Genomic DNA, 13,882 nt, shown 5'->3' on the forward strand with positions numbered 1-13,882 from the left:
AACTCCAAAAGAAATCTCTTTTGAAATATATAAGAAAAATAACTAGTAAACGGCGCTGTATTTACCTTCAGTATTTGGCAATTAGTTTTCCATTAGATAAAATCAAAAATATCCAAACACATCATCCGCTGGTCTGGCTCATTTAATAGTAGAGCATTTCCTGACCATTTTGATGTTTTCCGAGCTGTCTGTTTTCCCCCCTTTTTTTGTTGCTGTAAACAAAATGCCGCACGTTCCTCGCAGACCATCGAGCAAAGTGGGTGTGCGCCCCGCCATGCCACAAAAGCGCCGCAGACACACCACTGACCGCCTTCGATTGAGTTCGCCGGGATTCGGTTCACAGTCCAAGTTCGGCCCGTGCCAGGTGCAGATGATGATCCGCTCACTCAATTAGCGGCTCGCACCTCCGAAAGCGAGCGACGTCATCGGTGCACCACTATTGAGTTCACTTCACTCCATTCCCTTTCATCTCATTTCATTTCGGTTCAGTTCGATTTGGTTCGAAATCGGTTTGGCAATCGTCTGGAGGTAAACAGGCATAAATTGCACGCTCTAACGTAAACAAATAGCGTTCGGAGCAGACGAATATGAGTTCCAAAAGAGATCGGCAGTCGGGAATGTCTCTTCGAATGGCGCAGTTTACGGTTTTGGCCATCCTTCTGGCCGCAGTGCACAGTGCACATGGATTCCACGAGGAGACCCATTATCCCTGTGCCTTTATCGATACCGCGAAAATCACGGGGAGCTACGACCTGAACGGTTCCTACGTCCACAACTGGACCGTGATCCCCCCGCCATTTGGTGGCCGTCTACGACTTCGTCATCGAGAACGGCATCCGCATCCCGGCCACCCGACACCTGAGGGGCTGCGTCTGCAAGACGAGGCCCTGTGTGCGGATCTGCTGCCAGGAGGGCGAGGTCTACGACCTGGAGAGGCGCCAGTGCGCAGTCCCCGCCGCCGGGCTGTCCAGCCTTCCCGCCCAGAGCCACATGGCGGTGGAGCTGAGCAACGGCAGCCTGAGCGACATGGAGCTGCAGCCGCACTTCAGCGTCCACGTGGACACGCCGTGCGACCACATGAAGGCGGTCACCAAGGGGTCGGAGTTCGTTCACTGGACCCTGCACGAGGTGGTAACGAGATAACTTCCTCATCATTGCCTCGTTGCATCTCCTGTTGCATCTTTCAGAACGGAACCATCAGCCACCGGGGTCACGTCTTCTCCAAGCACTACTGCTTCACCCCGCTGCTCCACGAGAACTCCACCTGGGAGTGGCAGCCGCTGGCCTGCGCCCCCGAGAAGCTCCACTTCGTTTTGGGTGTGCGGGAGTGGACCTACGCTATATGTGAGTGCGAAACAGACAGACAGATATTTTCCAGCAATTGGGCGATCCACAATCACAAATGCTTTCGATTTCATTCGAGGCAAATTTGTGCGTCTTAAAAATAGTACGCTCGTAAAAGTAATTGTTAGAATAACACAAGGAAATCGCGGGTGCCGATTGATATTTTGATCGTTAGCTATGATCTTTTGCTCTCAATTATCCAGCTGACTCTCTTGGCAGGCCTCCTCATCGCGATACTATCGATGTTCATCGTGCTGATGGTGTACCTCCTGTGCTCCGAGATGCGCAACAGTTTCTACGGTGTGGCCATCAAGGCGTACGCTATATGTTTGATTCTGGGGTACGCTCTCCTGGCCTATCTGACCCTCCACAACCCGGCAAACCTCTCAAACGCTGCTTGTCGAGTCCTACGTAAGTGGTATCCCTATTCTTGCGACTACCTAACAAAGAGCTAATCTTCAGCTGGCTTGGCGCTGATGTACCTGGTCCTTTCGTTCTACATCCTGAGCTTCATTGCCTTCAAGCTCTACTTGAGCTTCCACGGCGTGGTCTTCACCAAACTGATGTTCTGGCTGATCTTCACTCCGATCGTGCTGATCGCCGTGGGCTGGTCCTTCTTTGTGGTCTTCAGCTATTACGGCTCCCGGCTGATCTTCGGGGGAGATACTTGTTGGTTCGATCGTGGGTATTGTCAGTGGCTTGCTTTATAGAACACCGATCACTGAATAACTTTTTCCCCTCAGCTCGCAATTGGTCCATTATGATCTACTTGTACGCCCCCATTTTCGTGGCCTGCGCCATCAGCGGATTCTTCTATATCCTCAGCCTGATTTACCTCAGTGAGCAGCCGGAGTTGGAGAAGAACTTTGAGTCAATCGAGAAGAACCGCTTCAAGTCCTTTTGGAAGTACGTCGGCTACACAGCGCTCGTGTGGCTCGTTTGCGTGAGCTCCTTCGCAATCAACTACTATCGGGAAAACCGATCGCACCTCAACTACGCGGTGAGCTTCTGCATGGCCTTCCATGGATTCGCGGCCCTCTATGCCCTGATAGGAAAGAATCAGCAGATCCAGAATTTTCTGCGTCGCATAGACAAGTAAGTACAGAGATGAGTAATGTCTGTTCCCTACTTCTAATTAAATTTATTTTTCAAGTGAGGAGGACACCTGTGAGAACTCCGTTCCGCTGTCAAGTTTTGGTTAAAATTTGATTAAGGCAAACAGTGCCGTGGTCACTGTGCAGTTTTAGTGCCACTGGAAGCAATCAGTCGTTTCGACAAAACCTGAGCAATGGTTCCAAAACCAACTGTCAGTGTTGACAAAAACCAGTGGTCTTAGTACGAGAAACACTGTAAAATATTTGTTGTATGTCTAGAAGGTTTTGTAAAATAAATGTAAAGTAGCCTTTTTTAACACAAGTCAACATACATACTTTGAAATTATCAAACAGAGTCGAAACTAACAATATATTTTATGTTAGCCCATGCTACTCAATTTATTTTTGGAACTGGCTACCATTTTCTGGAAAAGTAAAAAATGTATTGGGCACAAGACCAGCTAGATCAATGATCATAAAAGGTTAATCTATAAAATAGTCGATGAAATGGTAAAAACTAAAACCTAAAAAAAACTAGAAATAGCTCAAATATTTTTTTTTGTGGTTCGGTTCCTAAAGCTAACGCGAGTGCCTAGTTGGCATCCCCTTTGACCCTTAAACAATTGCAACAATTTCCAATTGCCGGCGTATCCAATTTAAGCTTCCCCATCAGAATCACACAACAAAAGCAACCCGAAACTCGGGGCAACAATATACACGTAAATAACGTAATTTACACAACACAAAACAAACTCTGAAGTTGGCCGTAAGGCAACTCTAGTCGGGGTCCTGGAGCACCACAGAATCCCATCCACGGCAATCCACTCCACAATCCCATTCCCATTCCCATTCCCGCTCCCAATCCCATCTCCACCTCCTTCCCCTTCTCCATTCTCCATTCCCAAGTTGCAATTCCCTGGACCGTGGTCGAGTGTCCCCAGTCCTTAGTTCCCAGTTGCCAGTTCCCAGCTCCAGGCTCCCAGTTTCTGTGCTTGTGCCCGATCTCTCTATATAATAAGTGCGCGCCGATTTGTTTGACATCAGAGGTCAATGGCCGCGGAGCAGACAGAGAGAGTCGCAGAGAGAGCTGGCTGCATCCTTGCATCCTGGCAGGGGGATGTCAAGCGCAAGGAATCAAGTGGAAAGTGAAACGGGGGGCGGGAGTTTGCCTCTTTCGCCGGTGCTCTTTTGATGTGGCCTCGCCCAACTGCCCCCCCTTAGCACCCGCTCCAGAAAAACCGAAAACCGAGCAGGCGAACTCCCCCTGTTTCCCGAACCCGACGACCCAGCTTCGGCTGGCTTGGTCCTGCTCTTTTTTTGGCTGGGCGTGCAGCAGCAGGATTCGGAATACAGAATACACACTCCGAGAGCCGTCGAAGGATACCGACTGAGAGAGCGACGGATCGATAAAACGTAGTAAAAATGCTCGTAGTATTGGAAGCTGGAAGCACAAAGCCCGGCATATACAACCGTCGACTAAGGGCAACTGCATCGGCATTGGCGGCTCCAGCATCCTGACGTGCGCACTGGAAAAGCCCGAGAGGTAGGACATGTTTGGCGCGTTTTTTGCCTGCATGTGTGCGAGTGTTTTGTTTTGTTGAAACACGAATACGTATACGTATGCAAAAGCGGGCGGGAACTGCAGCAGGGAAGGGGAAGGGGAAGGATGAGCGCCATACCAAACCCGACCGCGCCCTGTTTCGGGGAATCCCACTCCCGCCTATACAGCAGATACTCCTGCTTACAATCACCCACCTACTCACCCGGCCATCATATCTATCTCCTGGCAACGGAACCAACATGAAAATTAATTACTAAATGACTTTATGCTTTTTAATGGCCCGATGGCAGTTAAAGGATATTAGACAAGCCATTAAATGGCTAACTGGTTGCGGCTGCACGGCTACGCCCCTAAAAACTAAGCTGGAAACGAGGACATGTGTGGTGGTGCGGTGGTGTGGTGGTGCGGTGGGTGAAACTCCATTTAGCCGGTATAGCAGTATCGATATTGGAAATCACTAATTAACATTCGGAGACATTCAGGGCAGATTGCAACACTTTTAAGTTGATTTGACAAACAGTAGGTGCAATAAAACTAATAGCTTTCACTCTAATTATTGTGCATAAGAGATAATAGATTTTGAATACCTAAAGAAATGGTAATATTCAGCATAGTGACCCTTCTTCGTCATTTCCGGTCACATTCTTGCCCCTCTAATGACTGTTTCCCCCTCCCAAGAGCGTGGTAAAAACCAAGACTTTTTCGGAATAATTTACAAGCAGAGCACGTAAAGCAAATCAAATACAATAAATAACTTTTAATTTAGTATTTTCGAGAAATTTACAACTCGAGGAGTAATTTATGCCCATAAATGTCCCCAACAAGCAATTGACCAACATTCCCCCAACCCCGCTTAATAACCGCTCGAGAGTCGGGCGCTCAGTCAGTAATTTATGAATTAAAAGAAGAGGCGAGAAAAGCCCACAAAATACATAGTGGGGGAGTGGGTAAAATGATAAATTAAAAGCGAAACAAGTCGAAAGGGGGCGGGAGTACCATCATAAATTCATTGATGGAAACCCATGAACTGTTGGTCGAAAAACGTAACCACTCTTTGGTTTCTTTTTCCCGGAGGGAAAACGTTTAGTTTCGGTGCCCCTGCCTTCGATTTCTGGTAAGTCATAATCACAAGGCGACCCCCCTTTCACCTCAGACCCCCCTCGCTGCTCGAACCATGGGTTGTTTGAGCAGGGGCCTGCGGACTTCCCAAGTGGCAGACGCGTGTGCTCTCGTTTCTCACCTGCAGCGACACCTTTTCATTTGGCCCACAGTAATCATGAAACTTTTATTATTTGTTTCTCCTTCATTTTTTATATCTCTCGTTTTCCTTTTCTGAATTGTGTTCGCTGTTTGCTCATTGTTGTTTGTTGTGCTTGTCACTTGTTGTTGTTTGTTTACCAAGTCGCTGTGTTGTTGTGTTGTTGTGCGGGTCTCGAGATTTATTTCGTGCGCCGCTCGAAATGTTTCGTTTGCTCAATTTACACAACTGCCAGAGGTTGAAGCGATCTGCCCCTACTTGAAAATTCTCCGCCATTGAGGAATTCATCGGGGCTCGGGTATGCCCTATAATTGAGATCGCGATAAAGCGGGGCGCTATCGGAGTTCATTGATCAAAGTGGGGAAATCGCAGAGTATTGACTTAGAGCCTCTATATTTTCATTGATATTCTCTACCGACTTAACCCCCTACGATAAGCCAGTGTATATTTAAAGTTAGGCAAAGTATCTATTTACTCAATCGATATTCCCAGGGTCTTATCACGCACCTGTTTGACCCCTCTGGCGGTCGCTCAACTCTTCGCCAAGACGTGAGCCCCAAAGATCATGGCCGAATCCGCGACTGTGGAGCATGGAGCATGGAGCATCCGCTTCGGGGGTTCCCAAAGTTGAACGATCATTTGCGGCTGCGGCACGTGTAAATGCTTAACACAATTTTCAAGTTTTCTTTCGGAAGCTTTCGTTTGGCTTTCTATGGACAATGCGCCATAATCGCGTTAAGTGATGAGGGAATTACGAGAGCAATTAAAGTTACACGGCGAATGGCAAACGGCAAACGGCAAGTGGAGGCGATTCGGAATGGAGAATGGAGAAACCGCTTGACACATTCAGCCGGCTCCCATCGCCATCGCCATTGATCTTTGGCCCGCTCCGCGGATTCTCCCCAGCGGAGATGGTGATATCTGTATCTTTATAGACGGCGATCAGCCGTCGGTTATCGCTCGTCGAACGCTCAATTAACGGACAAACAGCGGCACTAATGTGGCAAAATTAGTCGCAGCATTCCAACTTGCAACCGGCAACTGGCAACCGGCAGCCGGCAACTTGGGCACCTCCCAACCCGAGGAGATCCCACTCCGACCCAAGACGACTCCGCCGCAGTCTCGCATTCCCATGCAACAATGTTGCAGAAGAGCATATCGTGCCGACATCGCGCAGTGCAGCAAACACAGCAAAAACCGCTTAAGACAACAGCGACATCGCCGCGGCATGAGTGTGCGTTTTTTGTGCATGCCCTCGGCTCGTACAGGGTATCCCGAGGAGTAACTGGCAGTCAGTGATCACAGAAGTACACAATATCTTAGCCCCAGAACTCCAAATTGTCCAGTGATCTACCTCTTAAAGTATTTCCCATAAGATAAGTGGCATTAGAAGTACACTTTGTTGACATATCACGAGGTAATCCCCGGTCGAGAGCATTTCCCATCACTTTCTGGACTCCTTTAAATGCTTTTACCCATTGTCGACGCAGATCGTTCAAGGAATTCCGACGCCTGGCGAACTTTTCCCGTTTTTGTTTGCGGGTCAACAACTGATGAAGGGAGGAGGACAAGGGCGGGGCTGAGTGAAGCATCTTTATGGACACACTGCAAGCCGAACACTGGGAAGCTGGTGCCGGCGTATCCATTAAGCCAAATGATGGGCAGCCGCCCAAATGCTGCCCTGCGGCAACAATGTTGCAGTCCAGCAACGACAACCTTGTGCGGCGGCACATTAATGAAGTGATTTGCACTTTTTACCAGCCCCTTCCTGACCACCAAAGGAGGAAAGAGGAAAGACCAGTCCGAGCTGAGTCCAGGCTTCCAGGAACGATCCAGCCCCATGCAATCCCATCGAGGCGGTGGGCGAGATTTATGACAGCCGCGGTGGATCATCGTGTCACTTGTCAGAGCCGAAAGATCCCAGTGAAGAGTTCGCAGGAGGAGAAGCGAACTCAGAGCGATTTGCATGGGGCGTGGCTAATTGAGCGGATCGGGCAACCGATCCTGACATGCCGAAATGGAGCAGTCGCCTCGGAGTGAAAGGAAGCCATCAGAAGAGCTCTTTCACTCTGCAATCCTGTAGGAAAAATGTTCTTTTTCTGCTTGAAAGAGACCTAATTCGAGCTGCTTTCTTAGGGGTCACCAAAATATTACTCTCCTCAAAACAACGAAATCACTCACTATTATTTTAAAAATATATATTAATATATTAAATATATATCAAATTTTTTAATATTGATAGGTTTTTGAAGTTGTTCAAACAAAACGAGTGACGGAAGAAGGTTAGTTCGATAATCGACTGATCTTCTCCAGCGGGATCCTCCTTGCTCGCTGATCTATTTGTTCAGTCAATGCCGATCGTGATCGCTGCTTGATCTATTGCACTCCGGGTCTCCAGCCAGTCTCTGGCATTGTTCTCGGCTCTCGCACACGATTCTCCCGAAGCCACGATTCCTTTTGGGAGCCACTGCCAGCCAGAGGCTCCAGAAGATCCAGAGGAGGAGCTTCTGTCACCGCCGGACCGAAAAATGCGCGCATATTTCACATTTCCCATGCAGAATTCCCCGTCTGCTTGCTGGTGATGGTGCTTCCTTGCCTTCCCTGCTTTATGGTGCTGATGTTGCGTCTGGTGGCCAAGTGGACATTGACCGTCTGCGCGAGAGTCAACGATCTTCAAACGTGTCAACATTAAAAATAGCAACCAAATGCTCTAAAGTCTGCCCCCTCCCCTCCTTCCCCAGGAACCTCCCTCTGGCCAGGGAAGTCAGATATGCAGACGTGCAGACGTTCGCAAAATGCCAAACGGAGACCAAAAGACACAATCGAGGCTGCAACAACAACAGCGAGCGGCAAGAAAAACAAAGCAAGGCAAACAAGAAGGCCGATCGGCCGAAGGATCGACTCGGCGATACCATAAACCGTCTTTATCCGACTTGCAAAGACATAGGAGTACGAGTCTTCACCTCTAGTCGGGCACACTCACGGATGGTCGCGGCATTCAGAGGGTCTCCGAAAAACAACAGGATGTTTGGCGGTTGGCGGCGCTATCAACGAAATTCCAGCATTTGATCGGACAGAAGAAACAGACAAAGTGGAGGTCGGAGATGCGGAGACGAAGGGAGAATGCCAGGCAGAAGATCGCAGACAAAATGCAAAGAATCAAAAATTATATACACATGTTGTGAGGCACCGTGAATGGCGAATGGAAAGTGGGGAGTGGGGAATGGGGAGTGGGGAGTGGGGAGTGGGGAATGGGGACCGGGGACCGAAGTCTGGGGACTCGAGCAGAGAAGACTGCGAACTGACAAAGCCATTAATTACTGATTGCCGATACTCGGCGCTCAGAGCTCAATGAATCGGCCAGAAGCCAGAGGCGGAGGGGGACGATCAGTGATCGTCGTGTGCAGTTCTCCTTTTCCGCTCTCAAGGGGGCAGACTGCAGACACCCCAGACATGGCGCTAACTTGGGCCAAGCTGAAACTTCACGAGGCATAAGGCATAAATCATTCCTCGGATTGGTCTCGCTTCCTCTCTCGCTCTTTTCGCCGCCTTTCCCTTTCTAACCACCGAACTGCAGCTCTGACCGTTATGACTTCCGCTGCCATCAAGCTCAACGATCAACGATCTTCCCCACCCTCGATAAAAAGTCAACGATCAGAGAAGCGGAGACGAACAAATCCAAGTCGCAGTCAATCGATAATGACGCTGGGCAATACCCTAAGTGCAGTGTTTGTTGAAAGAACCCAGATTATATAACATAGTGAGATGAGATCTTCAGAGGGCTTTCGAATTAAACAACAATTTTTCCAGAAGGATAGGTGATCGCAAACTCAGAAAAAGCTTCCATGAAATAGATAACCTCTCCAGGGAATATTCTTGTTTAGGGTATCTGGGAAATCAAGACTTGCAGTATTGCTCTCTGGCTTTTGCTTTCGGTGTAGTGTTTCCTCCCTGTGCTTCTTGTTTGCCTCTCAATCAATTCATTTATAAAGCCAAACATAATTCCCAAACAAACACCCCCTGACGCTCCACAAACACTCGATACGCATTGTCCTTGAACGTTTAGTCAAAATTTATGGAATACGTTGAACTCCAGCCACTAAATTAGTCAGTTGAGGCACACACAGAGCCACGAGTAGCAAAAATAAAGAAACAAGGCGAAAAAAACATGACAAAAGTTTCGCCGCTTTCGACGCATTAACAAAAATTTGTCGGTGATCAGTGGGACCTGGGACCTGGGACTTCGGCTCGGGATTGGGGACTGGGGTCTTGGGACTTGAACTGAAAGTGAATCGGTGGCATCGGCCTCGTAGAATCCCATGGCACAACATCCCATGCACGCCAGAGTTCAAGGAGGAAGCCGCAAGTCGTTGACCGGCTCAATTGTCTTGCTCCTCGGATGCAGGCAAATTCAGAAGAATTCGAATTTAACGGTTGCTAATTTCGGGGGCACAGCACTTGGATCGGGACAACAAAAGATATACATACACTCATTCGTAAAGCTTTTCTTGCTTTCTCATCTTAAATTCCATGGAATTAATTCTGCGATTAAAGTAAGTTCGCAGGGACTCGCCAGATGAATTTTTTACCTCGCCGTTTTCCTGCCACCAACCAAACAACTTAGGGACTCAACCCACCTTTCTTGCAACTGCAAATCTCATCAAAGTTAAGTTCATAAGCCCTAAACTGCATTTTGTATATTGGTCGGGACGTGCCACGCCCTCTAAGTCCTCAAAGGTGTAAAATGGTAAAATAGGAAAAACTGGCAATAAGGAAACAACACGAACGCAAAAAGGTGGGGAGCAAAACTTTGCCCAGTTCCTGGCTTTTCCTGGGTTTTCCTGGGGGCAGGTCAAGAGCTGCATATCCTTAAAAACAAATTGCATTAAAGTTTAGTGGGGCTTTCTGGAGCGCCCACTTTCCACTTTCCACACGTAGGTCTTTCTTTTTTGCCCTGCTAAATATGCAACGATTTTTTGTTCGCTTTTTTCGGAAGAGCAGGGAACAACATTCGCTCAATTTAAAGTCAAGTGTCAATGCAAACTCCTTCAGCCGCGGAGATCCACAGCGTCGAGGGCCATTGAGGCTCTCCAGGACCTCTTATGGATGGAGCTCCCCCGAGAGCCCAAACCCAAACAGAAAACCTTCCCGATTGCCGCCCAACCCAGCAACAACCTTCACTCTTTGACATGCAAAGCGCGCGCGCTTCATTTGACATTTTCCTATTTTTGCATCGCATCGCGGCATCGTGAATGGGATCGGGTTATTACCAGTCAGTCAGCGCAGGACCAGCAGCATTTCTCCCCCATTACTCCTTCCCATAAAGCACACCCACACACCCTTTCACCCCACCACCCACTGCACCCACCCACTGAAAACTCTTTCTTTGTTTTTGCTGTTTGCTTTTTCTAACCCTTTCATCAAAGGCGCCACGGGATTTTTTCAGCCTCCACCTTCGCTCCATTTGGCCTTTTCCCTTCATTCTGCGGTTGCCGTTAATATAATTTTCCTTGAGTTTTCCTAGCTTTTCGAATTTTTTTTCGGCCCAAGGAACGGTGAAAAAGGAACCAAAGTTTCTGCCAAAGAGTTGCAAACTTCCCGAAAAATTCGTTAAAATATTTTCGTAGGCTTTTCTTTTCAGATAATTATTACTCCTGTAGCCCAGCTCCCTTCATCTGTAATTTTCCTAGATTTTTTACATGCAAACACAACAAAAGTCTGGGAAATTCTTCGAAATCATTTCACAAGTTTTTCAAGTTTAGCGCCAAGTGGAAAACCACTCGAGTGCTGGAATAACTTATTTCCTTTGTTAATTACAATTCGCCGGGATGTTATTGACCCTGAAGTGGAGTTTGGCCCACTCGCCGCCCGTCTGGGTGAGGGATTAACAGCCATGACAACAAGTCCCCTTTGTGCCTACCACCTGCCACTTGCCACCTGCCACCCACTCCTCACGGCATAGACAAGTACACCTATTGACTACAATCCGAAAGCAATAAAACTCCGTTAAGACGGAGTCAACGAGCCAAAGGATGCGAGGATGCGCGGATGGAGCTGGCCGGGTGTCGCATGAATAAATAAAGAAATCAATTGTTATGGAGGAGCCGGGCGCTCCGGCATTAATCTCGAGCAGTCCGCCATTGGGGTGTGGCCGGGTCGCAAAAATGGAACAGGAGGACCGCAGGACCAGGAGCAGCCAGGAGTAGGAAGGAGCCGCCGGCAGGAACAGGCGACCAAAGTACAGTCGTCAACGAGCGTGGAAAACAACAGCGGCGACGGCCATAAAGACGTCTGCTGCAGAATGGCAGCAGCGGGGGGATATACTCGTAGTATATGGTATCGTGAGTCGGAGGGGCTGCGATAGTGGCTGCTGTGTGCTGTGAGCTGGGGGTTGGCCCACACCACCCCCTCACGAAAAACGACATCTGCCCTAATCATCTGCCAGCTCCCACTGACGCCCGTTCCCCACCCACAATCCCCACCCACTTCTGCCGTTTGCCTTCGTTAGTTTCTCATGAAAGCTTTTAGTTGTCTGGAATTTTCGGTGCTTTCCTACCCTGCATTTAGTTTGGGAGCTAGGGGTTTCGATCGGAGGACTAAGATGCACCCAGCATTCTTCAGAAACCGCTTCGGGAGTGTAATAGCCAACAGGGTTTCACATTTGATACAAAATATAAAAATAGGAAAAGAGAATGGATTATAGTATACACCATTTAAGCTGGAAAATTATTTTAAAGTTAAAAATGCTATTAAGAGTCTCTCTGAAATTTTAGACAGATATCCAAAAATGTAAAAAATAAGTGAATTTAAAATGTTGTAACCAAAGAAAATTTATAAAGCTAATATGTTATAATGTAAAAATAAAGTAACAAAAGCGAATTGACTCACCGATTTTGAGCTACAAATAGTTGTTATCTGAAATGTAAAAAAATTTAAATCAGTTTAATTAAAAGTGTAATAAAAGGAAAGTATTTTAAAAACATTATCACACTCAATTAATCAAAATAAAAGGCTTATACCCTGCGATTTAAACATATAAATAATATTTAGGTAAAGGATATCAACTTCTTCGATATCCCTTGCGTTATGCAGCATTCCCACTTTGCTGCGAAAATCGTTGGCTGGCTTTTTTTGGATGTTGGATGTGCGCTTGGCTTTTTGGGGGTTGAAATTTCGGGCTTGCCGATAAGTACGGCTACCAAGACAGGCGCACAGACGCGACGAGAGTCCCTGTGCCTCTGCCCCTGTGTGTGTGTGTGTGAGTGTGCGTCCTGCGACTGGGCGAGTGTGTGGGTTAGTATCTGTGTGAGTTTTAAGCAGGGCATTGCACTCGGTTGTTGGCAGTTGGTGAGGCTGTCGAAAAGGCTTTCGCATCCCATCCTTTGCATCCGAATTCCATTTGGCATTTCGGCTCGCCGCCAAAGCTCTCTGGCTCTCTCCGCTTTTCAGGACCCCCGTTCTCGTTTCCCGTTCTCCTTCGCCGGAGAAGGGGGCCTTCGAAATCTGTACCTGGACCCCGCCCCATCCCCCGCCGTAATTACAAGATAAGCGTTCGAAGTCAACGGCGCTCAGAGACCGAAAAGGTGGCGATATTACAACTTCCCGCAGGCGAGCTGCGAAAACTGGGAATCACAAATCGCAAACTGCGAACTGAGAACTGCGAAATGCCCACTCCTCATGAATGAATCCCACTTGGGCGCTACGCGAATCCACTTGGGCGCGACTTCTTGGTGCCTGGTTCATATTTGCGGAATCGATAAGTTCAAATCGATTGGGAATCCAAAGTCTGGCGGGAGTTCGAAAAGGTGAACGATTTCGCTGGAAATTCGAAAGGCTTGGGAAAATATTGAAAAGTGATGGGATGGCAGAGGGAGCGACAGAATACTGGCCCAGATTGGCACTGCTTATCAATAGGTAATAAAACCGGTGTAATTACGCTGTTGTTTGCTCGACAACTAAGACACTGCAGAGGGAGCGCCCAAGTGGGACGGCATAATGCAGAGAATGTCCCTAATAAGAACATTTCGGTTGGGAGGCAATGAAATAATTTAGGACAACCTCAAATTGTACCAGGATATCATGCATTGGAAGGATGTCTGCTTTCAGGGGCAACACGGTATTTCTACTCGTACAAAAATATTATTCAGCATCAAGAAGTGATTGCACGAAGTTACACAAATAAATAATAATATTTAATAGAGCGTTTGGAGAGGGAAGTGCTGTATCGTCATATTTAAAAGCACAACCCCCTCGGCATCCGCTTTGAATCACAACAAATTACCGTTTGAGTAATTACATTAGCACAGACTGTACCGGGCCTATCCCAAAACTCATTCTCATTCTCATTCCGCACCGCCCGCCCCAGCAAGGCTGCAACTGGAGCAGCGTACACTCCCTAACCGTGTTAACCCCTATACCGTACACCCTGCTCCGTCCCAACCTCGCAGGGCGGTTCACGGGTTACGAGTTACATGGCCCCGTCCGGGATTTTCAGTGTACGGCGCTCAGGAGCAGCAGCAACAACAATCGCATTCGCAGGAGCAGCACACAAACGGGAGGTTGTGTTACATGCCTACCGCAGACTGAATAAAGGACGCTGGGCGGTGGGTGGCTCCCGAAGAGAGA

General features: G+C 48.1%; 1 protein-coding gene and 1 long non-coding RNA gene across 3 annotated transcripts in view; one reads left to right on the forward strand and one right to left on the reverse strand.

Annotated features, from left to right (window-relative positions):
• The window catches only part of LOC108099002, a 259,141-nt gene that overhangs the window by 102,713 nt on the left and 142,546 nt on the right, over positions 1-13,882 (reverse strand). For both annotated transcript variants that reach the window (XR_001771897.2, XR_001771896.2), the window contains exon 2: positions 12,146-12,172. This is a non-coding gene — a long non-coding RNA (uncharacterized LOC108099002). The remainder of the gene's footprint in view (positions 1-12,145; positions 12,173-13,882) is intronic.
• On the forward strand, positions 284-2,758 carry LOC108098993 (probable G-protein coupled receptor Mth-like 8). The gene is given in 7 exon segments (XM_017202225.2): positions 284-788; positions 790-1,128; positions 1,188-1,344; positions 1,564-1,755; positions 1,807-2,025; positions 2,088-2,439; positions 2,498-2,758. Coding segments are annotated over 7 exon segments (1,509 nt in total). The 5' UTR covers positions 284-587; the 3' UTR covers positions 2,547-2,758.

The sequence above is a fragment of the Drosophila ficusphila genome, unplaced genomic scaffold, assembly GCF_018152265.1.
Source record: "Drosophila ficusphila isolate 14025-0441.05 unplaced genomic scaffold, ASM1815226v1 contig_288, whole genome shotgun sequence".
NCBI classification, from domain to species: Eukaryota; Metazoa; Arthropoda; class Insecta; order Diptera; family Drosophilidae; genus Drosophila; species Drosophila ficusphila.